Consider the following 27,554-nt stretch of genomic DNA (forward strand, 5'->3'; position numbering starts at 1 on the left):
AAATGCCACCGCTGGTGGCAAAACCTAAACCCCAGCGCTAGCCTTGGCTACCAAAACCTGGTTAGAAAACTGCAGTAAGGTGTTGGGGAAAGCAGATTGGGCTGTCTTTTGATTTATTTCCTCCAAGGATAACACCAGATGCTTCATATCAGCGCTGGAGGTGGGATGGAGAGGAGGGAAGGTTGTGCCCTTCTGGAGATCCCTGTGTTTAATATGGTTTTTCTGTTTCCCTGCTCTCTGGACATCAGCCTGTGAAAGGTTAATCCCATTCCCCCTGCTTGGAGGGCCCGTTCTGTTGCAATTAGAGCAAATGAGCCCCCTTAGCGAGGTACTGTGCCAAAATAGTGGTTTTTTGTTTAATAAAAGACGGCAGAGTTGCGAGGTGTTTGTCTCCTCCGGCCATAATGGTTTTGGTGCTCGTTTGGTCGCACGGGCAGGAGAAGGCAGGCTGTTCCTGAGGAAGTAGGGCAGGGTGCTGGCTTAAAATAGCCATGAACGCTGGGCTGCTTGTGATGAAGGAGCTATTTAGGTAAATCCTGGGGTCTCGGTGGGGGCAGAGCTGCCTGCTAATCTAAAGATACTCCTTGGAGACCTATATTTGTCCGGGATCCTTCCTGGCTTGGCTGGTTTTCCAGGTGTTCCCTGTTGGATCCCTGGCACTCCTCTGCAGATTGTGTTGGGATGGTGGGTGTGTTTACTCGACGTACAGCGCGTTAATGTCTTGGATGGTAATGGAATTAGGCATCATTAAGCAGTGGCAGCGAGGAGACAGGCTACGTAAAGGCATCAGGTTTATCCTATAATGCAAGACTTGGCTCTGAATGGCTCTTGGAAGGTGGTCTGCCCGGCTCACGGTGCCGATGCGACTTGAGAGCCGGGTCAAGTGTGCTGGGAAAACCCTTCGTGGCAGGGAGCTTGGTGGAGGGAGGGATGGGGAGCAGCTCTGCACCCACAGCATCTCTGCTTAGGATGGCACGGACCAGAGGTGAGATGGAGGATGAAGGGTGAGTGCTCCTGCATGCAGAGGGTGCTCAAAAGCGGTGAGAAAAAGAAATAGTGCAGCTTTTAGAGATTTCTCTGGCAAGGAGGAGGAGCGTTGGGCTATTTGGGCTGTGCTCAGACCTCCAGCCTCCAAAGCAAAACCTCGCTGCCATCTCTAGCTGCAGCATCTCCAGCTATGAAGTCTTAATGGGATCTGGCTGTGTTTCCATTAGGAGCAGAGGTGAATGTGAGTGTGTTGAGTAACGTGACCTGCTCCAGCTGGGAGCCTGGGTCTGCTGCCGGAAGAGGGCTTGTGGGGTTTCTCTCTCCAGAAGTCTCCATCAATCTCCTGGCTTCTGAGTGCTTCTCTCCCTCCTTTAGGGGTTACCTCTGCAGTGGTGGTGGCTGTAAGACAATTTAAAGCACTGTCCCTGCTCCAAGCCAGATCTGGCTAGAGCGTGCAAGGATCTCCCTTGGGTAAGGCAAGTGGTTCGGGGTGAATTTCAGGAAAAGAGGGAGAAGCGGTGTCAACAGTGACCCCAGTAAGAGTCTTTAGTTCCACAGCCTGCTCTAGAAAACGGTCCTTTTTATCAATTCCTGAAGGGTAGCGGATGTGGTGAAATGGCATCTCAAACCACAGTGAGAATATTATCCCAAAGGCAATGTCTCGGATATATATCGCAAAGGTTTCCTGGAGGAAGACCCCGAACAGGAGCGCAGAGGGCTGGTTTTGCTGGTTCAGCGATAACAGGGGGCTCCTGTCATGGTGCTCCATCCCTGGCACGTGCAGGTCTGCGGAGCTGCTCTGAAAGTGTTGCTAGAACTTCTTTAGCCCATTCCTTGGGCTCCGTACTCTTTGGTTTGCGAGAAGGCTGCTCTGGCTGATCTCCAGCATGGCCACTGGGAAGATTCTATTTAGTTTGCGGCTCCCTTCGGACCACCTGCACCTCTGCGTGGCTATAAGGTGGTATGTGGGTGTAAACCTGGGAGCAAGCGCGTCGCAAGGAATGTTCCAACCAGCGTGGCTTTGATCCCGCGCGGATGCAGCTGGGCTGGAAGCGTGAAGGTGTGAGATGGGAAGAGGAGAGAAACCGAGACCCCCTATTGTGTATGAATTGGTCTTTTTTTTTTTTTCTTTTTTCGCTGCAGTGGTGATTGCAAGTGCTCAAATTCTCGTTTAAACAACCAACAACTGTTGGTTGTTTAATGTGCTTGTGCCCAAAGTGATGTGGACTGTTTTGCTCATATCCAAGCAGTTTTGTATGTTTGGGTAAGGCTCTCAGAAGCTGCATTATGCCTGATAAGATGCTGCCTTTATCCCATAGCGCACCTGGTTTCATATATGTGAAGACAAACAACATGATTATACCAAGTTTTTACAATTATGTGAATGGCAAATGTGTGAAGAGCACGGTGAGGAGAAGCAGTGCCTTCAGTGTACGGCATTATAGCCATGGGGCACTTCTTAAAGAGTGGAAAAAGAGTGGAGAGAGTCGGAGATCTTTGCAGGACGACCACCTTTTGCCAGATGCGATGGAACAGTCTCTCCTCCGAGGGTCCGCGTGCGTCCGCCACGGCGCTGGGGGCTCCGGTGGGAGTCTTCCCGGCTGTTCCCTCCTTTAGGTTTCCCGTGCAGAGCAGCCGTTTCATGCCTCGTCCTGAGCGAGGTCTTGAAAGTACGCGATGTGCAAAATCCCGTCCGCTCCAAGTAGCTCCAAAACTGGAACCAGCACCCGCTCCCGTGCCGCCGGGGTCGGGTTTACGTTCCCTGGCAGGTGGGGGATTTGCCCTGGACACAAAGACCCCGCTGTTCTTGTATTAATGATCTATTAGTGGACGTGCTGGCAGCTTGCTAACCTTGTGAAACAGGTGGTGAATTTCCCTGCCTGCTGACATCTAGGAATCCCCTCCTGTCTCCTTTGGTGAGCTCACTTTTTTTTTTAAGGAGCTGCAGCTGTTTGCTGTAGACCTCGGCTTTTTGCTTTTCCTTTTTTCCTTTCTTTTTCGCTCAAGCTTAGCAGTGACCCCCTCGCGTCATCCTGAGAGACCATCCTGCTGGTGGACCTGATGAGAGGAAAACGCCCGGTTTGCTGTGCTGTCGAGCGATTATTTCATAGGAATACATATATTTTTAACTGCTGGAAAGTCTATAGAGCTTGAGGATCTCGAAGGAAACTTTTTTCCAGGCTGATATCGACATCTTCTGACCTCTTCTTGACAGTAGCTGGTGAGTTGGCACTCGGGCATGTAAGGAGCCCGTGTCCCTGGCAAAGGACTTTGCTCCAGACAGATTGTCTCAATGACAATCCCAGGCAAATCCGCATCAGTGCTGGTCATTTGGAGACAGACCTAGGCACGGCAGCGCAGGCGCTGGACGCTCGACGGACCCCGCGAACAAGTAAGATTTTAACGTCTGTGTCGCTCCCGAGGAGGCTGAAGAAATCCAGTGCCCACCGAGTGCGGTGTCGGGATGGTCTCTGAGCCACGGAGTGCTTTGGCCACGGCACGGATCTGGGGCTCGGCCGCGGTTCGGCGTCGCTTCCAGTGGCGGGGCAGGAATCCCGGCGCGCGGAGCGGGCGGCTCCCCTGGCTCAGAGCTGGGCGGCTGATGCGCGGTGACAGTCTTAAGTCGCCTCCGTTCTAATTAAATACTCCCGGTTTTAATCTCACCGGACTCCTTGAGGAGCACAGAGAGAGGGAGCAGAGTTCCAGCTCCACCTCGCGGGTCAGCAGCCCGGCAAGGGCCCATCGTAGCGGCCTCTGGGCTTGTCTGCCGTGGCAAACCTTGGCACGCAGCTCTGTTGGTGAACCCTCCTTGAGTAGCCGCGGTTTACTTTGGCAAAGGTGCCCTTTTTTTTTTGTTCCTAGTCTGATAACACTGTTTACTGTCCGCCCTGGATGTTTTGCCAGCAGAACAGTTTAAGGATAATTACCTTCTATCCCGATTAAAGTTTTTAGGAGTCCAGGAGCACAGTCCTGGTAGCTATAAGGTTTTAGAGACTGTATGGCTTCCGAAACGCAGAGGTGGACTTTGATTTAGGTAGTTTTTATGGTTTTCTAGCCCCTTGGCTTTGCACGTAGTGTTTCTGCGGGTCCGTGGGAGCTTTACGCATGGCCTCAGTTTGGCACATGTTATGTTCATATTTACATTTTGATGCACAGGACTGTGGCTTGCTTTTTTTTTGGAATTAAATGCACCTGGCTTCTGCATAGACTGTGTGCCAGATTCTAGTAACCCAGAGTCAACGTGGCCTCAAAATTTAGGTGTTACTCCTTGAACGACTGAAAGGTAGTTGATAAGGTACAGATTTGCTGATGGAGTCGGTTTGGTTGATTAGTGTTTCTCAGTTCCACTCGACTCTAGTGTGATAACCATGTCTCTCGTTCTTCGAAGAAATCATTCAACTTGGTAGAATTCAGCGTACAATACAGGTATTTTTAAGGTCATTGTGAGGAGATGTTCTGGTTGACCTACAATAAAGAATCTGGCTCAAGGTCAGGAGCAGAGCGAGCTCTCTGAACCAGTTGTGCACTGGGAGGCTGACTTCAGCTCCAGCAGCACAGCTCTGACTAGTTTTGGATAAAACTGGAGCATTATGAACTGCATTTAATGCTCCTCTGTATTTGAAGGAGCTGCCGTTCAGTGGGAATTTACACTTGCATAATGGATGAGGAAGCTACTCAAAGTCTTGTGTGCCAGATGCTCCATGTCAACGGGGATGGAGTGTGTGATGGATTTGGTTGATGCTCAAGGCAGGAGCTGTGTGCAGGGCTGGGTCCTCCTGTGACTCTACCAGGGGTGAAAACCAAAACTCTTCTGCTTCATTTTGTGAGTGCTTGGAGCCTCTGAAACCCAGGGTCTCTTATTCCTGAGGAAAAAGGAAAACTGCTACCCTCGGAAGAGTGGAAAGAACATGCAAAAGTTTGGAGGAGAGCAGACAGAAATGGCAATAGTAATCGTTCCTGGCTCTTGCATTTATGCAAGCGCGGTGTTTGCTTTACTTGGTGACTCTTCTGAGATATTAATGTTATTTATTCTAGCACGGTCCAGTGGCAAGGGGAGAAGTTACTTATTTTCTCAGGTAGTAGGAGGCTGGACGAGCAATGTATTTGCTCCACTTTGTGATCGTTTTCTTTCCCCATAGCTTCAGTAGCTGGTGAGAACTGTAGGTCTCTGACACAGCAGGGTCAGGGTGCCTGTGCCAGCACTGCTTCAGACTGAAAAATGACACAGATTATTTGTCAGGGCTTGGTCCAGGCTTTGAAAAATTGGTATGAAGCATACATCTGTTTTGTAGACTCACTTAAACTTGTCCTGGGGCACCCCAGGGGAGAGAAAACTTCATGCAAACCAGCATAGGGATTCTTAAAGCAAAGACACCTCAGCGTTTCATGACCAGAAATTTGTGAGGTCCATCATTTCAAGAACATAGAGATTATTCCATGGAAAATCAGGTAGTTGCTGCTAAATGTTTGGACTAACAGCAGGTTTGAATTTGACTCTAGCTGCTGAGGTTCAGCCCATCCTTGGTTTTGATCTGGACCCGCTAACGGAGAAGCAGCGGCGCGGGCTGGCTGGAGCGTTGCTGTAGGTAACGACAGCATCCATCACTTGCCTTCAAGTATTTGTTCCCTGTTAATGGCTGTGAAAACTCTGCGTGATCCTGGAACGTGAGCTTTCTGCAAGCACAGCACGGCATTGCTGTTGCCTCTTGTTGCTGAACTTCTCCAGGTTATTGCCTCTTAGCCAGCTCCGTTTGAACCCGGGACTCAACTCTGAATAGACAAATGTAGGTTAGGCCTGAATGGGAATAGAATTGTCTGATAAAAATAACATTGGGCTATTTGGAAATTGGGGAAAAAAAAACTCCAAACCCCTGACCTGCTGCTCGTGCTATGCGCAGCTCGACACGGGAGGCAGCTTTCTCTCTGCCTTTCAAAGGGGGGGCGGATGGCTCCCGTGCAGGCTTTTCCCTGTGAACGTTTCTACCTTTGGCAGCTGGGTCCGGCTTCCTCGGCGGCCACGTCTCCGTTGTGGCAGATGGACATCTGTCACCTCCAGTCATCAAACCCGGAGCTGAACGTCACTGGGATATTTCAGATGCCTTCCAGCACAGGTGGAGAGGGTGCAGTCATTGGAAGCTGTTCCTACCTTCCACCGTGTGTCTGAGCATAAGAAAAGACAGCTTTTACTTAGTTTTGTCTGAGCTGTGCTGGCTGCTTCAGAATGCCCAAAATGTACTTTTTTTTCCTCCCCAAAATGCATCTGTAACCATCTGTTCAACTCTCTGTCTGTAATACCATTCGTTTGAGGAGGAGCAAGCAGGGAAGGGGCATTCAGTGCCCTTCAGATTCGCTCCGATGAGTGTCAGGAATTGCAGTGGAATCTCTCCCAAGTTTATTATCGAGCTTGTTTAGTCCTGGGTGATTTTTTTTTGGTCTTGAAGCCCCATGTGCCCCAGGGTGAGAGGACACCTCCTCTTCTTTAGCAACCCAACCATTCGGGGAACTAACTGGGTTTTGGCTGTAGCTGCCACTCCAGGCAAACAGCTCTTGCTCCTTTTTCAGTCATGAATCTGGCTTTGTTGCTTTGTGCAGTCATCCAAGGGACTCTCAGATATATAAACAATAATTTGAGGATCACTTTGTTTTCTCTTCCGTGGTACTGGCTCTTTCTGGAGGTGTGGATCGGTCGGCCCTGCTCTGTCTGCTGCAACTGCCTCCAGTCCTGGGAGGAGAGGACTTTTGCTTTGTTTGAACCACTCTCCTGTGAAAATGTGTGATAGATTATGTGATCCAACCCAATCCGTGCTGGAAGAGCTGTGGGGAAGCTTAATAGGGGTGTAGCCGAAGTATGGATGTAGAAATACAACACAGGCTTTTCTCCTGGAGGAATATATTCCTCCAGGAGAAAAGGAACATTTTCCATTCCAACACAGGAATATTCTCCTGGATTTTGCACCAAGGGGCAAATGAGCGGGCTCTGCTTTTGTAGAGTTGGTGGTAGAGAAGCAGCTTTTTGTCCCATTCTCTCGTCCTTCACTATCCGTGTCCTCTCAGAGTGCTGCAAATACCCACTTGCTCCTGGACTGGCAAGTACAACCTAGGTTAATTTTGCAGCAAATTGAGTCTTGCACCGTAGTCTAGCAAAGAGATCCCTGTCCTCTTAATTTGGCTGAAGTCCCTTGAGCACAGCTGACCTTTTAATCCGTTTTACACCTCAGAAGTTCACCCTGGCGTTTGTGCCCTTTTGGCTGCGGTTTGGCGTGCAGCCTGTGCCCTGTTAGGAGGGTGGGAATTGTAGTCTTCTCTCGGGAGCAACCTGCAGAGCGTGTTTTGATGCCCTTGCAAAATTTCAAGTCTCAGACCTGAATATTTCACTGTTCAAACTAGACTGGGTGCAACACGTGGTTTTGTACACGAAGGGAAGATGGCACGAGGATCACCGCGCTCGCTGCTCGCAGCGTTGTGAAGGTTTTATCCATCGTTTTCGTTAATTATTGTCTGCAGGCAGTGCACGGGAGGAGCTGGCTCAGGGGATGAGTTGAGCACACTGTGTCTTTTCACTGCTTGGGCAGTCTGGTTTTTTGGGCTTGGGCAGCCCTGGTGGTTTTTTGCGAGATAAGGAGTTATTTCCCTATTTTGCAGATAGGAGCAGGAAGCGGGCAAGACTCTTCCACCCTTCTCAGTGCCCTGGGAGGGTGAGATTTCAAGTCAGCTTTTGCTCTGACAGGCTGTGCCAGTGCTGCGCCCGCTTTCTGCCCACCCAGGCTGGGTGATGGGAGCCCCTTCCTCTGCACCCCCGTGCTGCGCTGGTCACTCCGACAGTATTGAGCATTAAAAAGGATAAAATTCAGGTCTTAAAAAAAGTGGATATTTGTGCATCGGATAACCACTTGCACTGAGTTGACTAAAGCCCTTACACAAGTTGTGCTGGCTAACAGGATTACTTGCTTTGACAACACTAATTACTTAAGTACTCCTCCTCATCCTCGGCTGCACGGGGGAAACGGGTATCGCTGGGATTCAGTTTTGCCCATTCCCGGGCTCCAGCACGTGTTTCTTGTGACTCTCTGGTGCGTGGAGGATTTTTTTGGTGCAGCCTCCATGAAGCTTTCGAAGCCCTCGACAGCTCTGGGTGCACCGTGGCACGAGTGGCCGCTCCAGCGCTGCACGACCGGCTCAGGGAATTGAGAAATCTATTTTGGGGTGGGTTAGCAGGAAAAGCAGCAAGTAGAAAACTGGTGATGTGGAGTAATCCCTTGCCTGGCGTGAGGTCTTTGCGCTGTGTGTGTATCCCCAGGATGGTTTCTCTGGCATCTCTGGAGCATTTTTGTCTCCCTCACTCCATGCTGGCTGCAGCTTGGCTGGCAGACGGGCACAGCAGAGGAGAAGCTGGTTCCTTATCGTGCCCAGCTCCTTGTGGGAGTGGAACCGTGCAAAGCCAGCGAGGGAACTTACATAAAAGTTCTTGGCTGCTCACATCGGCGTAGCCTCATATTTTATCTTGCATAACTCGGCTCACTAGGGCTACCAAGAAAAGGCAAAGCAGACCATGCCAGGAGCTTCTCATGCATCTCTTCTGACTTGTGTGACGGGCAGTACTGCTCTCGTGGTCGCATGCCATCTCCATTAAGCTTTCTGTCCCAATTTCTGTGGCCTTTTTACTTTGTTAGGGTGGCTTTGGGGTCAGTGGCCGCGTTTGAAGGCCAGGGATGATGGGGAATATGATGCTGAACGGTTCTTATTTCTCTGTTCTTGTCCTTATAAATCGTTTGACCTTCCAGCGCGCTCTTGTTTCCTTTGGAGTCAGATGGCAGAGGCTCGGACAACTGCCCAGTTTGTACAAGTACTTACAAATCGTTTTCCAGTCACTTAATGGCAGCGAGTCCCAAAGCCTCCGTTGCCCCTCGCTCCGAGTCCCGTGCCCACATTTCCACCCAGCTCCTTTCAGCCTCCTTATTCCAGCTGAACCTATCTGTGTCACACCTCCACCTTCCCTCTGCCTCCTCCTCCAGTGCCAACGCTGCCATCCTTACACAGACCCAGAGAGCACGGGGAGTGGAAAAAAGATGTGAAATTCTGCAAAATGTCGAGTTTTTCATCAGTAACCAGCGGGATCTTTTTTTTTTTTTTTTGCCTGTCGGCTGTAGAGATGAGCTAAATACGCAGTAAAAAAACCACAAAACGTCATCCAGCCTGTGTTGGGATAAGCAGGGGTCTTGCTTAAACCTCTTTAATTGGCAGCTCCGTGGGGAAAGTGCTGTGTGTGCTCTGGCCCGTTCAAGGCACGCGGGGCACTTAGCAAGAACCCAGCAGAGCGAAACTTCCAAAGCCGCCGATGAAACGAGGGCCGCCTCATTGCATTGCTCCCCTTTCATTACACCCGCTCTTGTTCTCCTCTGTCCTACATTCCACGGGATTCGAAAATGGATGTTCAGCTGCAAAGAATCTCTTGTGCTGCCTCTCTGCTTTTCCTCGCTGCCCCCTGGGTTTGCAGGCTAAATAGCTGCTCTATTTGCATTTAAAAGGGATCGGTTGAGTTATTCTTTGACCAGCACTATGGCTTCACCTGTTAAATTCAACGTATTTTGGCGTAGGGGATGTCTTTACCGAGTGATGGGTGAGGACATCAACCTCATTTGCATGTCAGATATTTTTCTCCTCTAGCTGGATTGCAGCTAAGTGCAAATCTGTCTTTCACCACATGACACGATGGCATCAGAAGCGGGCGATGTGGAAGGGATGTGTACCTTACCTAGCGAGTGGGTTTCGTTACCTGCGGGCTGTGTCGGAGGTACCGCTTACTCCGGAGCGGGCTGGCACCGGAATTGTTAAAATGGCTGTAAAAGGCACGTTTGCCTTCCAGATTTTGGGGTAGTCTGGGGGATGCCTGGCAAAGATGAGGCCATCTGTCCGTCTGCCCGAGGTCTTCTGGACAGCAGTGCCTCCAAGACATCCTGCAGAGGTGTCCCATTTGCCAAAGGCCAGGATGATGAGTGGCATCTCCCTGTGGTACCCGCACTGGGGTCAGATGCTTTTCTTGGGACTGTGCATGGCGCTGAGCATGCAACGGAGCACCCCAAAGCAAAACCCATCCCTGCATCTCCTGCTCGTCCGTACCACAAGATCGCTCCCTTGGCAGGGCTGGGTCGTCGCCAGTTTGGTGCTGCTGTGACTGGGAGGGTGTTGGAAGGGCTGAACCCGGAGGGCTGATGGTTATTCGGGATGATTTGAGACGGAAGTGGACTCCGGGACCAGAGACCATCTCTGCGCTGCATCGATGCGATAAGATGCACGTCGTTTTGCGGTGCACTGGGGCTGTTTGACAGGGTTTTACTTCCAGTTTTTCCTCTTTTTTTCCCCAAATATCCCAGCCTCCTTCCTGGAATTTATTTTAAATCAAGATGCTATATAGCCTTTAAATATTATGCAGGGATCTGTCTCTTTCTTTCTTTTTTATTTTTTTTAAATCAGCCCGGCGCAGGAGAAGGTAGATGAGGAAGTCGGATGGGTTTCACTTGTAATTATTATTTTTGGTTTATATCCTTCCTTTCTGCTAGAGGTCACCTTCTCACAAATAATACAATTGCCTAGCATGAAAATAGTACTAATAATGGCTTTTGACCGGGTGTTTTTCTGTCTGGATTTAAAACCCAGAGAACGCGTTGCAAATTGATGAGGTCTTAAAAACCTTATACGTTGGATTCCGTCAAGATTTACTAATTACTGAGCTCGAGGTTCAGCTTTTTGAAGTGGCCCGTACTGAGAGGTGCGAGGTGGTTGGCTGGTAAAGGCAGCTTCTGCTTTACGGGTCTGTGCAAGAATTTCACATCTTGGTCCTCCTGCCTGAGCTGCCAGTCCCTGGGAACCGGCGTGTTTTCCTCCCGCTCTGGCCGATGTTTGCGTGCAGTCCTGGTTTAGTGCAACGTGACGATGACGACTGTCCCCACCAAGTTAGGAGATGGCTTCGGTGCCCGCGTTTTCTGCGGATGCATATGGCATTTAGTCTGCATACGGTGGCTCGTTAAACATGCTGAGGGGTGTTTTGAGTCGCTCTGGCAGCATAGCTTTTCTTCTACGGTGTTTGAGAGCATAATTTCAGTGGAAGTCTGTTTCAGAGTCTATGCTCGTCTTGAGGCTTGGAACGAAAGCCTCCTGCTGAAAAGACTGTAAATTTTTTTTTTCCTCCCATCCCCGAAAAGAGACGTGTTGCTAACTTCTTCGCTTCCATTTCCAGCTGTCCCGTTTCCTCCCACGCAGCGGCTCACTCTGAAGGAGGTGTTTGAGGATGGGAAGCCCAGGCTTGACGTCTTGAAGAGCCACTTGGTAAAGGAAGGGCGCCTGGAAGAGGATGCGGCACTGAAGATCATCAACGATGGGGCTGCCATCCTTAGGCACGAGAAGACGATGATTGAAGTGGAGGCTCCCATCACAGGTCAGAGAGCTTTCTGAAGCTCCATCTAGGAGACACGAGCTACTCGAAGTAGCAGGTTTTTTCGAGGGTAGATTTAGATTGGATATAAGAAAGAAATTTTTCACTCTGAGGGTGGTGAGGCACTGGACCAGGTTGCCCAGAGAAGCTGTGGCTGCCCCATCCCTGGAAGTGTTCAAGGCCAGGTTGGATGGGGCTTTGAGCAACCTGGTGTAGTGGAGGGTGTCCCTGTCCATGGCGGAGGGGTTGGAACTGGATGATCTTTGAGGTCCCTTCCAACCCAACCCATTCTATGATTCTATTCTATGATTCTGCTGCTTTCCTTTCATTAGCAAGGCTTTTTTAAATTGCCTGAACTCTCAGAAGAGAGGATTTTGCTGGTGTAGGTCGAGTACATCTGTGTAGAAGCTGGATGTAAAGCAGGGGTGGCTTGGGTCAGAGCACAGCCATGCTATGCTCCTTGTTGCTGTCGTGACCTTTCTTTTCTTAGCGTGTAATTCTGTCCCTTTTTTGTGCTGTTCTTCCTCCCCTAGTGTGCGGTGACATTCATGGGCAGTTTTTTGACCTGATGAAATTGTTTGAAGTTGGAGGATCACCCAATAACACCCGCTACCTCTTCCTGGGAGACTACGTGGACAGAGGCTACTTCAGTATAGAGGTGACAAATAAAGTTGAGCCTGGGGGTGTCAGTACTAAACTAACTGAAGGCGTTGAGCTAAGCTGGCAAATACAGATCTCTTATGTTGGATTTTACACTCTAGTGGTTTTGCATGGAATGAAAATCACATTGTAGGTAACTTACAGTATGATTTTTTGGCAGAAAAGTGATGTCCAAATGTCATGACTGAGAACTGGATCCTCACCCAGTGACAGAGTTAAACGGCAGCGGTGGGGTTAAATGACTAAACTCTGGCTTCTGAACTCGAGTTTTAATATCACTTGCAGCTGTCAGTCAGCGAAACAAGAGGGAGAGTTGATTGTATGTTGCAGGCAGCAGGATCCTACCAGGCAGTGGGAAGCAAATGTTTAAAAACTTGCAGGATTCAGCTTAGCTCTGAGAGTGGTGAGGCACTGGCACAGGTTGCCCAGAGAAGCTGTGGCTGCCCCATCCCTGGAATGTTCAAGGCCAGGTTGGATGAGGCTTTGAGCAACCTGGTGTAGTGGAGGGTGTCCCTGCCCATGGCAGGGGGGTTGGAACTGGATGATGTTTGAGGTCCCTTCCAACCCAAACCATTCTGTGATTAGCTGGGAAAAGAAAGTGCCACGCTACTGAGTCACTGCCTCCTGCTGTCCCCCTGAAAGCATCAACCTTGCAATGCCAGAGACGGGGTCAAGAAAAAGCAGCAATAAATCCCCTGGGCTGCTGTACGTCTCACTGTGACTCAGGAGCTTGGTGCTGAGGCATTTAACTGTGTATCTGGCCATGCTGTGCCCGTGTGACAATCTGCCCTGTCACCTCACAGACACCAGCTGCACGTCTGGTGTCACGTTAGGATCTTGCAGCTCTGTGGGATGCCACCGACCGAGCGTTGGGTGACGCTGCGGGTTGTTGGTCCTAAAGGGCAAAGTAAGGGATGGGGCCCCGTGGCTGCTGGTGGCTCACCGAGGGTCTGCGAGCGACAGAGCAGGCAGGATGGGAGAGCTGTTAGCACAGACCCCGAGGGATCGCAGCCAGGTTTCACAAAGGCAGAGCCAAGTGGAAGAGAAGAGCTTATTCCAGTTGGAGACAATGTAATGGGGGTTGTTTAGGGGAATGGGGGCATGAAAGGTGGCCAAACTGGTCTGGAATAACAGAGTAAGTGGTTCTCTTCAAAGAGGGAGGGTGCATAGGACAGTGCAGGAATAGCTGAGCTGTTGGGTCTGCAGAGGAATCTTTTCCAGTTAGATTTTGGGGAGGAAGTCTGATGGACAGTGATGAAGGCAGCTAATGTGAGCGCTTCTTTGAAGGCATCTGCAGAGGATTTAGGAGGGTACCGCCGACAGCTTGTGCTTTAGCAGCGTTCTGGCTTGCTTCCAGCCTCGTGCTCCGTGTGTTCCTAAATACTGACGGGGAGCCAAGGTGTGACGATGAGCAGTTTCCGGGGTAGCGGGGACGGATGCTGGAAAGGTGGGGTTGGGGCTGATGGGATTTCTGGTGGTGCTGGCAGGAGGAGCCCTGTAACCCCTGGGGAGGAAGGGGAGGAACAGGCATCCGACCGCTTGTTTAAATGGTTTGGAGCGTGTAAACTGGGTTTGCAGTACGTCCACCTGGAAAAGAGACAATGCTATAGCACAGCAACTCTTTCCGAGATAAGATGTGGAATTTTTTTATTCATTTATTTTTTAATTAACCAAGAAACCTTCCGACGACAGTTGTGCGCATGAATTTTACAGATCCTGGGTGGTGAATTGCTTCTCCCACTCTTTGCACTTAACCCTGTGATTGATCTGACACGGAGATTTTACCCCCGGATCTGCAGAAGTGAGTGCCCGAGTTGGAGATCAGTGCCCTTGTCTGTCCATGCTGTTGATACTATGGAAGAATTCCAGGGGAATGGATGATGAATCTGCCTTGGAGAACAGAGGTGGTGGGAAGAGGTGTTTTATTTTTTTGAGGAGGAAGGCCTGAAAATTATAGGTAAACCTCATCAGGTCTGTGTTGTGGCCAGGGCTTGTGCAAGACAGTCGGTGTTTTCAGACTCAAGAGCCTTGGGGCAGCTGATCTTTGTCAGCTCTGAGCAGAAACTTTTTATTTTATGCTGCTTTTGACTCTTCTCCTTCCTCTTTCCCCCCACATCTGCAGAGGGAGAGCTGGCATTGATCTCTCACGAATCAGGGTGGGCTTTGATTAGTACACGCGGGGGCTGATCCAAATGTCACTGATAAAGCAGAATGGAGAAGGCTTGATTCCCTCGTTCCTATTGACGTGTGCCTCTTCTTTCCACCTACTGCAAAGTGCAGCCCGTGTGTTTTAAGAGGTTCCCACCTGGGTGTGCAGAAACTGGTTTCTAAAGCGAAACGACAGGAGGTTTGCTGCTGGCGTGGAGGATCGCCACGAGCAAAGAGTTAATGGTGCCAAATAGGTGTCTCTGCGTTATTTTATCTTTTTTTTTAAAGATTTCTGTAAAATGCAAAGCTGTAGCAGCTGGCCTCTGAAGCACAGAGATGGCTGACCTGTGAACATTTGGGGTTTGGAGTTTTGATGGCTTTATCCCAGAGGCTCAGGTGATGGAAACGCATCCAGGTTTCCCTGGTGCTTTCACCACTGGGAAGGTGGAGGGAGCCGGCGCCAGCCAGGCTTGCGTGAGTCACCGCACAAACTTGTGCCTCCGTGTGCTGGGTGGGGATATTATGGAGTGCCTGCCCAGAGCAGTTGATCATCATGACCTTTTGACTGAATGAAATAGGAGGTAATTGTATAATTGCATCCTGATGCAGGCAATCAGGAAACAAGATGCAAAACTGGGGGCCAAGGAGGTGTTAAGGCAAACCCGTGGTGCTTGTTGGCAGCCCAAACAACCCTTGCGAGCTTTCCCCGTTGCTGTGAGTGTTTGGTTGTCAAGGGAAAAGGAGCAGTTTGTGGCTCAGACAAAACCTTTAAAAACCCCAAAAGCCTCCGTTCATCAGCTCAGCTGGATGTCTTCAACAAATTATTTCTGGGTCTCTGGCTGAGGGAAATTCTCATTTAAAAACATTCATTCCCAGTGAGTATAATGAGGCCGTGAAGCGTGGTTTGGTTGGGTTTTTTTTTTTTTAAAGAAAGAGTTTAAGGGGGGAAAGGGGAGGGAAGCAGCCGTGTGAAAGCCGAGATGGCTGCTGTCTGGTGGAAGAGGACTCTGCAAAGCGTTGGCTTTCAGTCCGTGCCACAAAACCCGCTGCGACAGCGAGACGAACTGGCCACGGACTCGAACGTTGCAGCCAAGGGGCTGACAGGCAGCATGGAAATCGGGCTGAGCACCTCCCTTGGGAGATCAGCATCCCGATGCAGACTGAGGAGGGAATCCTTCAAGTAGGAAAGATGCTGCCTTCAAAGTGCTTTAAGCTGTTAGTTACATCTCCTAGCCCTTACACAAGAGAGGTCTGTGCCCGTGTTAGTCAATGAGGGACCATCCTGCTCCGTGAAGCCAGAACTACCGGAATACAATGAATAGAAATGTTTTATTAAATTATAAAGTGAAACAATTACTCTGACCAAAAATAGAATCTATGGAAAGAGTAGATTTATCAGTAAAAATGGCACGATAATGGCATACACCTCTGCCAGACTAGTTTTTCAAATCCAGTTATGATGGGACACGATTGCTGCCTAATTACAGACTTGTACATACAGTAATCCTGCCAGGATTGAATACCCTGTTTTATCCAGAATAATATTAAAGAGATCCAATGAGTGTTGTAAGGCGTGAGCAAAGGTAGATTTGTGGGCCAAACACAAGAGTTTTCCCGTGCTGTTTCTTCTCTCCTTGTGCTGGGAAGAGTTTATAACTTCTTGTAAATGCCTGGTTTTATAAATGGTACAAGGGGATGCTGTAAGTGGTGTGGGGCTTGTTGCGGGCAGGTTTGGCAGCAGCCCCTCTTGCATTTGCTCGGGATTCCAGGTAGGAATTCCTCTTGCAGCCCCTACACCGTGACCTGCTGAGCTTTCCCCTTGCAAGGGTGGGAATCAGATGGGACCACGAGCCCAAATGCTTTGGGCTTTGAACTGAAAGGCAGAAGAGGGAGAGAAGGAGAGTATTTAAGCCTAGTAAGCCGTAATTGTCTCGAGTTGCTACTAGGCTATTGTAAACATGCAGTAATCAATTCCTGGGCACGGTGCCTCGAAAGCCTGGGACGGGGATCTGTACAAAACGCCAGGAAGCATCCGAGGTATGCGAGTGTAGAAACCTCCCTTGTTGCTCCTTCCAGCCCCTCTGGAGCTCACGAGGGCTGTTGAACGTCCTTCACTCATCGTTACCCCACTGATACCTGGCAGCCCCCGTGAAACCCCGTGAGCCACGGGGAGCTGCAGCGATACCGGAGACGTTGGCTCTCGACGCCTGTGGTTTGCTTGCTGTGTGCCCAGGAAGAATTGTGGTGCCGAGTGACTCCGTTCACTTCCATTTCGCTTCAAAATGTATTTTTAAATACCTCTTCTGCGGGTTGCTGACCTTCTGTACAGCCCAAATCCTCCTCTTTGTAGGCGGAGTGTCTCTGCTTTCTTGCTTTGCTTTGAACTGGTTGTGCCACAGCTGGCTGCTTTCTCCAGTCCTTAGCAAGTTGTTTGCCTCATTTATAGTGACTTTCACTTTCCAGTTCTCATGCTAGCCCAGAAAAGTGACGTTTAGGTTGCAAACACGGGAGGTTAAAGCTTCAGATCTCAGAATAATTATAAATGGGTTTGTTGGGAACATTTCTTCTGTTAATGGATGCAATAAAACGCTATTTTTTGCAAGCCTTAACCACAGCTTAAATTACCTGCCACCAGCCCTGTTTCTGTTGAATTTTAAAACTCAGAATTTGCTATCCAGTCTTTTTCGGTGGGGTTGAATTGTGAGTTAGACACAGACGAGTGCTTTACAGCTCCTTGGGGTTTTAGGGATCCCTGCATGTGTCTGGAATGACTAATGTAGAGCTTACCTTGCAGGTTCAGTGCTTAAATATCGTGATATCTAAGGTGCCTGTACTGGAAACGAACGTGAAACTGGTTTAATTTGGTTCCGGAGGTTGTTTCTGTGCCACAGCAGCTGGTTCCCGGAGATTTGTGCACCAGATCAGCAATGTTTTTAAGTGTAAAACTGTTGACAGGCTTCATGGTTCACATTCTCAAAAGCGTGTGCCGTTTCTGTAGCATGTCAGCCTAAAGGGTAAGCTCTTATTAGAGACTTTAATCCAGATCTTCAAGCTTGCTGTCGTTGTGGGTTGTCCTTCCAGCACTCAAAATCAACAAGGGAAATGTGATAACGCACTAGATAGCAGCTGATTTAGCTGTCAGCTTGACAAGGTATAGCACAGAAGGGCGAGCACGCTTGCTTTCCAGCCCTTCCCTTCTTCACAGAGGCTTTTTGGAAAGCCACCACGAAATATTTTCTGGGGCTCTGGTAAATACGATCGCTTCAGTTTGACTTTGGCCTGTGCCTCATCAAAGATGATCTTTTTACAGGTGTTGCTGCTCAGATAGGGGATGTGGAAAGCCCTCTTCAAAGCCAGGAGGCCTTACTAAGCTTGTTTTTTGGCTTGGCTTTTCCTGTTTTGAACTCGAACTTCACATGACTGTAGCGTAAGCAGAAAAACGGAGGCGGGGAAAGTCAGCGGCGAAGATCAAGTTTAATTTTTTTTCTGGTGTTTCATGCACTTGATAAAACGGCCGGCGAGGTGGCCGGCTCTTGTACTCGATGGTCTCTGGTTTGGGTTGCAGTGGGACATCTGGAGAGCACGTCTCGCTGCGCAGCTGGTTCTGCTTTGCTGCTCTGAAAATGGGTGCCTTTTGCTTTGGTTTCTGCTGGGAGGAAGAGCTGCCCCCACCCAGCCCAGAGCTGGTTTCAGTTGAACGCGATCTCATTTGTCACTTCTCCAACTCAGGCCTAATATAGAGAAATGCTCCGTGTGGCTTTTCCCCCACTGCTGAAGTTGGCCAAGATAAGATCTACTGCCGATTATGGAGCTGGGTTTCTATCAGGGTTCCACTTTGAATTCAGCTTGTTGGGTGTCTTCCCAGAAACACTTAGTAAAGTCTCCGGATGATTAGTGCCCTATAAAAGGTTTTTATTACATGCCGTCTCCTCCTTCCCTTTCTTGCAGTGCGTGCTGTATTTATGGAGTTTAAAGATAAATCATCCCAAAACATTGTTCCTACTTCGAGGGAACCACGAGTGCAGGCACCTCACAGAATACTTCACCTTTAAGCAGGAATGTAAGTATCAGCAGTGTAAGGAGGATTTAAATAGATTAACGTGTTGTGACCAGGTGTGGGTCTTAATTTTTGTGCCTGTTATGAGTGGTATCAGCTAGCTCTGGAGCTGTAAAAACCTGTCATCTTTTTTTTCCTGAGCACATAACTCTTCCCCTGTTTCAGTTTCTGCTAAAAAATTAAAAAAAAAAAAAAAAACAAAACACAAACCTAAACCCCAAATATATAAGTCCTGTAAAATACTGAGTGCGTGTTGATGTGGCCTTCTGGTTACAAGGAATGAGCGTGGATGGAAGAAATGTGAACACATCTTCCCTGTCTCGCTGATGAGCCAGTTGCATGCGCCCCCCCTCCCTGACTTTCAGGCCCAGCAACATATAATTAACTGCCAAATGACTTTCAGCTCCAGATTGTGCAGCTGGGATCAGTGATTACAATTGGAAGCAAATAAAGGATTTGTTCCTCAGTGTTTGCACTAAGGAGAATCATTACCTTTAAGATGGTTTTAGTTGAGTTAAAGATAGTTTCGTGCGGCGTTTACGTATTTTTAAACCAACCATGATGAAAGGTTGGGGAATGACCCCTCTCCCGTGAGGATGACAGTCATTCCTCCAAGCAATAAAAAAGGTATACACCAGCAACGTGCAGCACTCTGTTAGGGAATAGTTGCTCAAGCACCTGACCTCAAGAAATAGTTACGGGCAAGGCACAAGTCCAATCTTTAGCCCTTCAGCTCTGGATGCTGCTGGACAAGGGTAAGGCTGATAGGTACCGAGATAATGACATCTGTTGACTCAGAAATGAGCTGGAAAACACCAGCCAGCTCTCTGCTGGATGCTGTAGTCATCAGATGGTGGTAGATGAGCTCCTGTTGAGCTGGGCTCAGTCTGAACCAGAGAGCCAGAGGTGATGGGTTTTTATTTTTCCCCTTTGGAAAGCAGAAGATACTACCTGTCTGCTTCCTGTGTCATAGTGTGCAGCTGAAAAAAACCTGTTAGTATCTCTGAAATAAAGCTGGGGGAAAGGTAAACTTTCCATTCATGCACTTTTCTGCTTTAGGCAGAGATGTGTTTCATAGCAGTATCAGGGCTTTCTCAAAGATCTGGCCATGTTCACACATCGCTGCGCGGCGAAGGGGTCGCAGATGCAAGAAGAGACGCGCTTGATGTGCGCTGAGCTCTGCTCCTGCTCTCTGTTCTAATGGGAAGCATTGGGAGATATTTCTGAGGATACTTGGAGACTTGCTGTAAGAGCTAAGCTGCTCTCAGGAAGGCCATGGTGTCTCTGTTCAATGTATTGAAACATCCTCTCCACCTCTGTTGAGATGAGGCGTCCAGCAGAGCTGTAGCCCTGAAAGATCCCGTGTGAAGACTCGTTCAGCTGCAGGCATCTTGGTCAAATTCTGACTCAGCACGCTCGTGTCCAGCCGAAAAGGCAATTCCTATCTTAAAGGATTGTGTAATATTGCTGTGACAAATTAAACAGCTGCTGCATTTCCCAGTGTGTCATCTGCCCAACAGCTGAGGCTGGTAAGACTCTTTGAGTCTGGAGGTGCAGTCTGAATGTAGGAAAGTGATGGGATGACGTTATTAGTGTCCCAAGTTTTCTATTACAGTGGGGAGCACCCAACCTCTTTTCTGTGTTAATCTTAGTGCAGGTGTTCTAGAAAATAGCTTGAAGGGAGATTAATATGCCTGACCATGTCTGGATTACTGTGAAGCCTTTTTATCTTCATGTCCAATAAGCGTTTTCAAAGTCAGCATTTCCACTAATAGACGGGTGCAGAGTTCGACTTGGTGGGCTGTAGATGTCGAGTTTCCTGGTGGCTTTAGGAGCTCGTCTCCTTGAACTTATTTCTCAGCACTTTGGCTGATCAAAGCTTTGCTTAATGCTTCTTATATCGTGTAGGTTTGGATGCATGAATGACTCCCCCTTAAAAGAGAAAAGATTAAAAAAAAAAAAAACAACTCTACTTTCAGCCTGAGCAGTCTTTGTTGTGTAAATGAATTCAATTCTTCCCCCTCTTCTTCCTCCCCCTGCCCCCTCATCTTTCCAGGTCGAATCAAGTATTCGGAGCGAGTGTATGACGCGTGTATGGATACATTTGACTGTCTTCCTCTTGCTGCCCTCTTAAACCAGCAATTTCTGTGCGTTCATGGAGGACTGTCTCCAGAAATCACGTGTCTAGATGACATTAGGAAAGTAAGTAATCTCCGTGGTCCTTTCACGTAGCTTACAATTAATTAACAGCACGGTTAATGACTTGATTCCTGCGTGGGGCTGCAGGTTGAGGCTCCTGCGCTCTGCCTGTCCGCACCGTCGGCGTGCGTGTGCTGCTGCAGCTTTCACCAGCGTTGCCCTGATTTCCTGTACGTTTTCCAGTTAGACAGGTTTAAGGAGCCTCCAGCCTTTGGTCCGATGTGTGACCTGCTCTGGTCCGATCCGTCGGAGGATTACGGCAACGAGAAAACGCTGGAGCATTTCGCCCACAACACTGTTCGAGGCTGCTCCTATTTCTACAGGTAAGGGGTGTTTTAGAGGGCTCTGGTGGACTAGAGAGCTTCGTCTGCCCTTGCACTACGGTGTGTGGGGAGATAAATTGCTATCCAGCTCACTCGGTGGGACTTCACAGTGTGTCTGGCTCTGAAATAGCCATTGGTTGGCTCTAATGCACAAAATCTTGTTTGTTTTTACTGCTCCTGTAATATTGAGCTCTCTTTGGATATGTTGCCCTATGAAATTGTGGGATCAGACAGCAGAGATGCTTCTTTTAGCTGGCAGGGTGCCTTTTGAGTGGTTTTCAGGCATTGGACAGGACCAGGAGCTCTAGGAAATAATCTTTTCCTGTCTAAAAGAGAAGCGTTTGTGCTGACAGACCGTTTGTAGCCCAGCTGATAGGGAGGATTTGGCACCGGGGGTCTGTTTAACAGAATGCTTTGCAATTAATTTTTGAATGATGTAATACAAACTGGCCTTGTTTGGGGATGCTGGACACAAACCGAATGGATGCTGCAAGTGGCTGGTTCCTGCAAGCAAGACCACGGGGGCTGTCTGTTCTCCTGTGCTACGTGCTAACGTGTACTTTGCTTTTTTTGTTTTCCAGTTATCCTGCAGTTTGTGAATTTTTGCAGAACAATAGTTTGTTATCTGTAATCCGAGCTCACGAAGCTCAGGATGCTGGGTAAGTGCTGCAGCCTGGTAGCTGAGCAGGCCCTGTCTGTGTTCATGCTCTCCTTAGCAAGACCAGTGTGTTTAACGCCTGACCTGTTTTTCAGGTACCGAATGTACAGGAAGAGCCAGACGACAGGCTTTCCGTCGTTAATCACAATCTTCTCTGCACCAAATTACCTAGATGTCTATAACAACAAGGGTAAGGCTGGCAAGGCCAGGGCTCTGCTGCTCTCCGGGTGTCAGTGCCATCCTCACGTGCTTAGGAAATGCCTCTCCATCTCCCCTTGCCTTGCCTGCTCTGCCCTCTCCTTAGTTGCATTCTTAGGAGTGAAATGAAAAAGAGCTTTATATGCTAAACTGGTGGCAGCTGGGGAGCTGGAAGTGGCTGGATTCTCTGACTCGAACACTTAATGTGTTACTGTGGCAATTAGCTGTCAAGTTATGAAGCCCAGAATAATGCTTGCGTGTCCAGCCACAGGACAACTGAGCGCTATTGATGAATGCTGCCATAAAAGAGAAGCTGCTGGTACAGGCAAGATTTAACTTCCCTGTGCCCCTAAACCCGTATGAGTCTGAGGGGGAACTTTCCTCGACCGAGGGGTTTTTAGCCCTCGCTTTGGATCGTGGCCCCGTGTTCATTGCTTCTCATTTGCATAAATTTTAACAGCTTTGTGGAATTGACCTTCACTGTTCCAATGAGCTTTAGTGAAACAACTTTTAATGAGTAAACTGAAAAAAATACTGCTTAAACCCTCTCATTCTGGAGACCTGGTAGTTTGATTCTGCATGAGCGCAACCTCTTGTTGATCATGAAGTTTAATTAGTGCAGGTACAACTCCCAGGAGCTGACGGCGCCTGAGGACACGTGTTGTCTTTCCTCTTCTAGCTGCTGTACTGAAATATGAAAACAATGTCATGAACATCAGGCAGTTCAACTGTTCCCCTCACCCGTACTGGCTTCCAAACTTCATGGATGTCTTCACATGGTCTTTGCCTTTTGTAGGGGAAAAGGGTAAGAGATATTTGGGTTTTTGTTACGAGTTGTCTGTTGACTGGTTGTAGTACCCTGAGTGTTAGAAACCTGTCCCACGGGTTATTGAATGTGTTGGGAGAGTGTTGTGACTCATTAATACCAGATAACGCTGGAAAGTAGTTGAGGTTCAAGGAGATCTGCGTGTTACTGGGTAAAGTTCATGTGAAAATAATTGTGGGTACCTGTTTTCAAAAGCTTTTACCAATGAAATGATCCCTTCTTGCTATTTCTGCATTGCTCATAGAGCTGATCTGGGGTGATGTAGCCCCACCTCAGAATTTGGAGACGTTTCTCTTGCTCTTGGTTTGCAACAGAGAAATTAAAATCTCCTGTTGGCTCGTGGCCCACGAAAAAGGAGGCATTCACTTCAGTTTAAAGGCTTATTTCATTCTGAAGGAGGCGAGGCAGCTTAGAATATGACCAAGACTTTGCCTCGATTTCTCAGCAAAAGGGTTTTTACATCTCCTGGCGAGTTTAGATTCCGTCCCAGCGTGTTAGATGTTTGGAGTATGACTTAAAGGTCTGAAGTGCCAAAGGCTTTTTGACTTTGAGGAACCGAAGGTTGAATTCCCCCCAGATCTGATGTTCTTGGAGCCAGGTGGCCTGTTGTGCGGGTCGGGGTGGGGAGCTGGGACCTTCCACGAGCCCAGGCTGTTCTGTATGAATGTTGGCACCGCACTCCCCACGTCTGTTTCATCTGTGATGTGCTTGGACTGCATCCACCTCCTTGGCAGAAGGTGTAAAGTATGTCGTCTGCTCCGGGTACTGCTGCGAGGTACCAGCAGTATGTGCCTAAAAGTGTCTTTGGACTTCCAGAGCATGAATGACCTTGAATTTGCTTGTCCAGCTCGTCCTCCAAATGCTTCCGTCTGCCAAGCGTGCGCACCAGGTCTCTCTAATCTTCCTGTCTGTGCTTCTTACAGTCACAGAAATGCTCGTTAACATCCTCAACATATGCTCCGATGATGAGTTGATTTCAGATGGCGATGAGACGTTGGAAGGTAAAAAACGCTGTTAGGACCGAGCTGGTATCAGTGGGGGGGTGAAGGTGGGGAAGGCGTTTGATGCTAGCTCAACTTGATTTATAGCTGGATGCCCAGCCAGGGTCTCCAGTTCCTTTTTGGCCAACCCTTGTGCATTTCTGGGTAGGAAACAATTTTTTTTTTTTCCTTTGCTATTCAGTCACAGAGAAATTAAATTATATTCACTGCGACAGATGCTTCTTGCCAGCTACCCTGGAGAATGGTTTCCTGCTCCTTACAGAGACCGCTTCCCAAGTGGTTATTTTTTTCCCCCAGTTCAAAATTTTCTGCACCAGAATATCTACCCAATCTTCTCATCTGTTGCAGTGAACTCCTCTGTAAAGTGACTTCTTGTGTCACACCAAAAAAAAAAAGTAGAATGCAGTTTTTTCACCCCGGTTTTAAGCCGTGCATGAAAGGGACAGAACAGTTGTGGAGCTGATGTGCAGTTTCCGTGTCGGGGGGGATGGCTGGAGAAGCGAGGTGGTGACCCAGAGGAACTTTGGGGGCGTCGTGGGGGTCCGGGGGAGCTGCCGGTACAGATCCGTGCAGCGTGGAGGCCCGTCAGCCCCGCAGAGAAGCAGAACACCGTTGTGGTACAACAAGGTGCCGCTGCTTCCGTCAACAGCTCGAGACTTTAACCCGCTTCTCCCATTGCATTTCGTTTTTGGTTTTTTTCTTTCTCCCTCCCATGAAAATTAAATTTGTTTCTTCTATCTCTGTCTTCATCTACTTGTTTCTTGGTGTCTCCTCTCCCTGAAGATCACTACATTTCAAGCTATCAGAAAGGTACCCAGCTAGAATTTGCTACAAGCTTAATTTTCACTGCCTGTGCCACCAGATTCCTTGGAGTGGATTTGAATAGCTGACTAGTTGGGCAGTCTCTTCATCCCCTTTCAGTTTTAACATAAGCGCCGTGTGTTTTTTAACCCTTCTGCGTTCCTCCAGGAACTTGAGAAACGGGGTCACGTTTCTATCTGACTTCTGAATGCAGCCACTTAGTGCATGGCTGAGCCATCGGTGCATGTTAGACCTCCGGTTTGGCTTGTACTGTCCTAATGTGTAGTTGGGCCATGTGAGGAATCTCAGCTGAGAGGAGATGTATTTGTTACCTCTTTTACTTTGATTTTTTTTGTTTGTTTGTTTGTTTTCAGTTACCCTCCATGCTTTTCTCTCATGTCGGGGTCTGTATAGCGGAAGGGGAGTTCACATATCTCACTTTGTGTTTGTGTGGGGTCAAAGCAGAGTTGCAAGGCTCCGGCCAGCCCTTCCCTGTGCGCGTTGGATGCCAAAGCTGATGCTTGCGTGACACTCCTCCCCGCGGCGAGCACAGCCCGGTGTTCTGCAGTGTTCATCAGCAGTCAGATTCGTCAGTGTTCTGCCTTGCAAAACTGTGTCTACATGGCTGAGTCATTTGTGTTACATCCTGTGTAGTGTGATCGAACCTGGTGAGCTTCGAACGAGACCTATCCGATCCGTTTCCTTTGGTGGTTCTACTGTCTTTTAGACCTTTAAGTCCGTGTGTCATCTCGTTGGTGTTGCCCTTCTCACTGCCATCCAGACCGCCATCCTCTCAGCACTGTTCTCTCAAGACTGTAGCTGTGAATCCGTAAACCATGATTTCTTTTCCTGGAGTCGGGCAGGTGCTTCATGTTGACATCACCTGTGCCTGGAAAGAAGGAAACCTTAAACATGCTGGTGTTTCTTTTTTTTTCTCTCTCTAAGGTGGGACAACAGTCCGTAAAGAGATCATCAGGAATAAGATTAGAGCCATTGGGAAGATGGCACGTGTCTTCTCGGTTCTTCGGTAAGGGAGAAGCTTGTGATTTGGGGTCTGGGTAACGGGGGACGCTGGGTCAGGCTGCTCCATGCAGGCAGAGCCCTGCTGGGAAAATACTTTTTACAAGGGTTTATAGCGATAAGACACAGGGCAATGGCTTTAAATTGAAAGAGGATGGATTTTGATTAGATATAAGGAAGAAATTTTTTACACTGAGGGTGCTGAGGCACTGGGCCAGGTTGCCCAGAGAAGCTGTGGCTGCCCATCAGTGCCCAGCAGACCAGGCGCCCGCTGCCCGCAGTCAGCACAGGGCAGACCCCACTTTTCATCCCTCCGCCGCTGATGGCCTTGCATGGACCTGACTGAGCGCTGCACGAACGTCTCACTGACCAGTTGTGTTGCCTCTTCCTTGCAGGGAGGAGAGCGAGAGCGTGCTGACTCTCAAAGGCCTGACTCCCACAGGTACACTGCCCCTGGGAGTGCTCTCAGGGGGGAGGCAGACCCTACAGACCGGTGAGTATGAACCGTCCTCCCCTCTGCGACACTGCGTCCCCTCTGCAGTTTTACACCTGGCCCTCAGCTGCCCCAAAAACCTTTCCATCGGTTCCCTGTAGGCGTGTTTCAGGGTGCAGGGAGACCCAAGAGGTGGTTGAGGCCCACGGGGAGGAAGGATTCAGAAATAGGATAGAGAAGAAATGTAGGTGGGGATGTGGAGAGCCGTCCAAGATGTCCCCGTGTACCCTCGAGGAGGAGAACGCGAGGAAGAAAAAAGACAACAAGCAGCACCCTGCCTAAAGCATGCCTATCGCTTTATTGTATGTTTCTGCAACGATTTTTGTCATTTATTTCCCTTCTCACGCTGCATGACAAGCATCCTCTGCTTCACCTGCCTGCTGCTGCTGTGTGATGGCGTCTCTACCAACGTCGCAGCAAACACACTGCTTGTTTGTTCTTTGTTCAGCGAAACCCCTCGGATTTTGACCCCATGAAATTGCGAATCCCATACAGAGGAAGCTTAGATTTAGTTGAATTCAAAATTCTTTCAGGCCTGTATGTTTCATATTAAGACTTCTCTCAGCCCCCTGGTTTTGGAGGGTTTTTTTCCCAGTGTTTACTGGCAAATACTTCGCTCCCTCCCTCAGCAGCCAACTGGTCTGTCCTATTAGTGTGCTGAGAGCAGGAGCGAGCCAGCGACCTGCGTGCTTTAAACTCGCAGGGCAGGGAAGGTTGGCCAGTGGTCAGGGAGTGAGTTATCACAGTGACATGTGTCCCCAGAGGGAATCCTGTAATCTAGTGTTTTAATCCTTTCCTGCCACCAGCCTTCGAGTGCTGGCGCCGGACCAGCCTGCTTTTCCCCTTCCGATCGGCGCTGGGTGGTTTCCTGCGGGCTCCGAAGAGGGCTTGTTCTGGGATCGCCGTGCCTTGGTTAAATAGTTCCCAAGTGAGAAACATGGAAATAGAAACATGGAAATATTGCTGCCCGCTCCTGGGGGTGGGGAGGATGCGCTGTTGCTCCCAAGCTCATGGGTTTCTCTGCCTGCAGAAGAGTAGGAGATTTTTGGGTTTTTTTTATAGCAACCATAATGGTTTTGTGTCGCCCCAGTTCTGCTGCAGGCATGGGAACAGAGCCTGAGTGGGAAGGCGACTGTTACAGCTCAACTCGAGCAGCCAGCTCGCTCGTGGTGCCGCAGCTTTGCCCCTGTAGCCGACGGCGCGGGGAGCGGGTCGTGCTGCGGCGCTCCCTGGCACCTTCCCCTCCCGGGGAGGGGTCCTCCGAGGGGCTGCCAGGAATCCCCCCGGGAAGGGAGCTGAGTTCTGTGCGTCTCCCTGAGACAGGGCAAACAAGCTGCTGCCTTACCCGACCCCGCTGCCTCCTCCCGTGGCTCTGCAGGCTTCCCAACCCCCCTGCACCCCGCGCTCCCCGCCGCAGCACCCTGCTTGTCCTGCCCTTCTCCCGCTCCTTTCCCCGTCGTGCCACCTTCTCTCCCCCCTTCCCATTCCGCACATCCCTTTGCACTGCACCGTCTGCTCCCAGCAGCCTCCTGATGAGCGCACGGATCCGCTTCATCAGCAGCCGTGCCAGGAGCCGGGCTGCTCGGCAGGGAGAGGAGGAGGGGGCTGCCCCCCTTTTGGGGTGCCTGTGCACCCCGAAAGAGGAGAGAGAGCAGTGGTGGGGCCCTTTCATTCCCTGAGCCTCCTGCCAACCTTTCGCAGCACAAAAGCAACATCGGCTGAGTGAAGCCACCAAATCTGGAGCAAAGATGTTC

The 27,554-nt window shown here is 49.4% G+C and overlaps 1 protein-coding gene across 4 annotated transcripts in view; it reads left to right on the forward strand.

The window, feature by feature from the left end:
• PPP3CC (protein phosphatase 3 catalytic subunit gamma) overlaps positions 1 to 27,554 on the forward strand; it is a 34,608-nt gene that overhangs the window by 4,533 nt on the left and 2,521 nt on the right. For 2 of the 4 annotated variants that reach the window (XM_086628073.1, XM_086628075.1), the window contains exons 2-12: positions 11,222 to 11,419; positions 11,950 to 12,074; positions 18,173 to 18,284; positions 20,338 to 20,483; positions 20,664 to 20,803; positions 21,385 to 21,462; positions 21,557 to 21,651; positions 22,339 to 22,464; positions 23,409 to 23,486; positions 25,233 to 25,314; positions 25,703 to 25,800. In XM_086628073.1, coding sequence (XP_086484199.1) covers positions 11,222 to 11,419; positions 11,950 to 12,074; positions 18,173 to 18,284; positions 20,338 to 20,483; positions 20,664 to 20,803; positions 21,385 to 21,462; positions 21,557 to 21,651; positions 22,339 to 22,464; positions 23,409 to 23,486; positions 25,233 to 25,314; positions 25,703 to 25,800 — 1,278 coding nt within the window. Of the gene's footprint in view, positions 1 to 11,221; positions 11,420 to 11,949; positions 12,075 to 18,172; positions 18,285 to 20,337; positions 20,484 to 20,663; positions 20,804 to 21,384; positions 21,463 to 21,556; positions 21,652 to 22,338; positions 22,465 to 23,408; positions 23,487 to 24,269; positions 24,297 to 25,232; positions 25,315 to 25,702; positions 25,801 to 27,554 lie in introns of all 4 variants that reach the window. The other 2 variants (XM_086628074.1, XM_086628076.1) reach the window with 2 other exon arrangements.

Source organism: Tauraco erythrolophus, chromosome 29, assembly GCF_009769465.1.
Source record: "Tauraco erythrolophus isolate bTauEry1 chromosome 29, bTauEry1.pri, whole genome shotgun sequence".
In the NCBI taxonomy this organism is placed as follows: Eukaryota; Metazoa; Chordata; class Aves; order Musophagiformes; family Musophagidae; genus Tauraco; species Tauraco erythrolophus.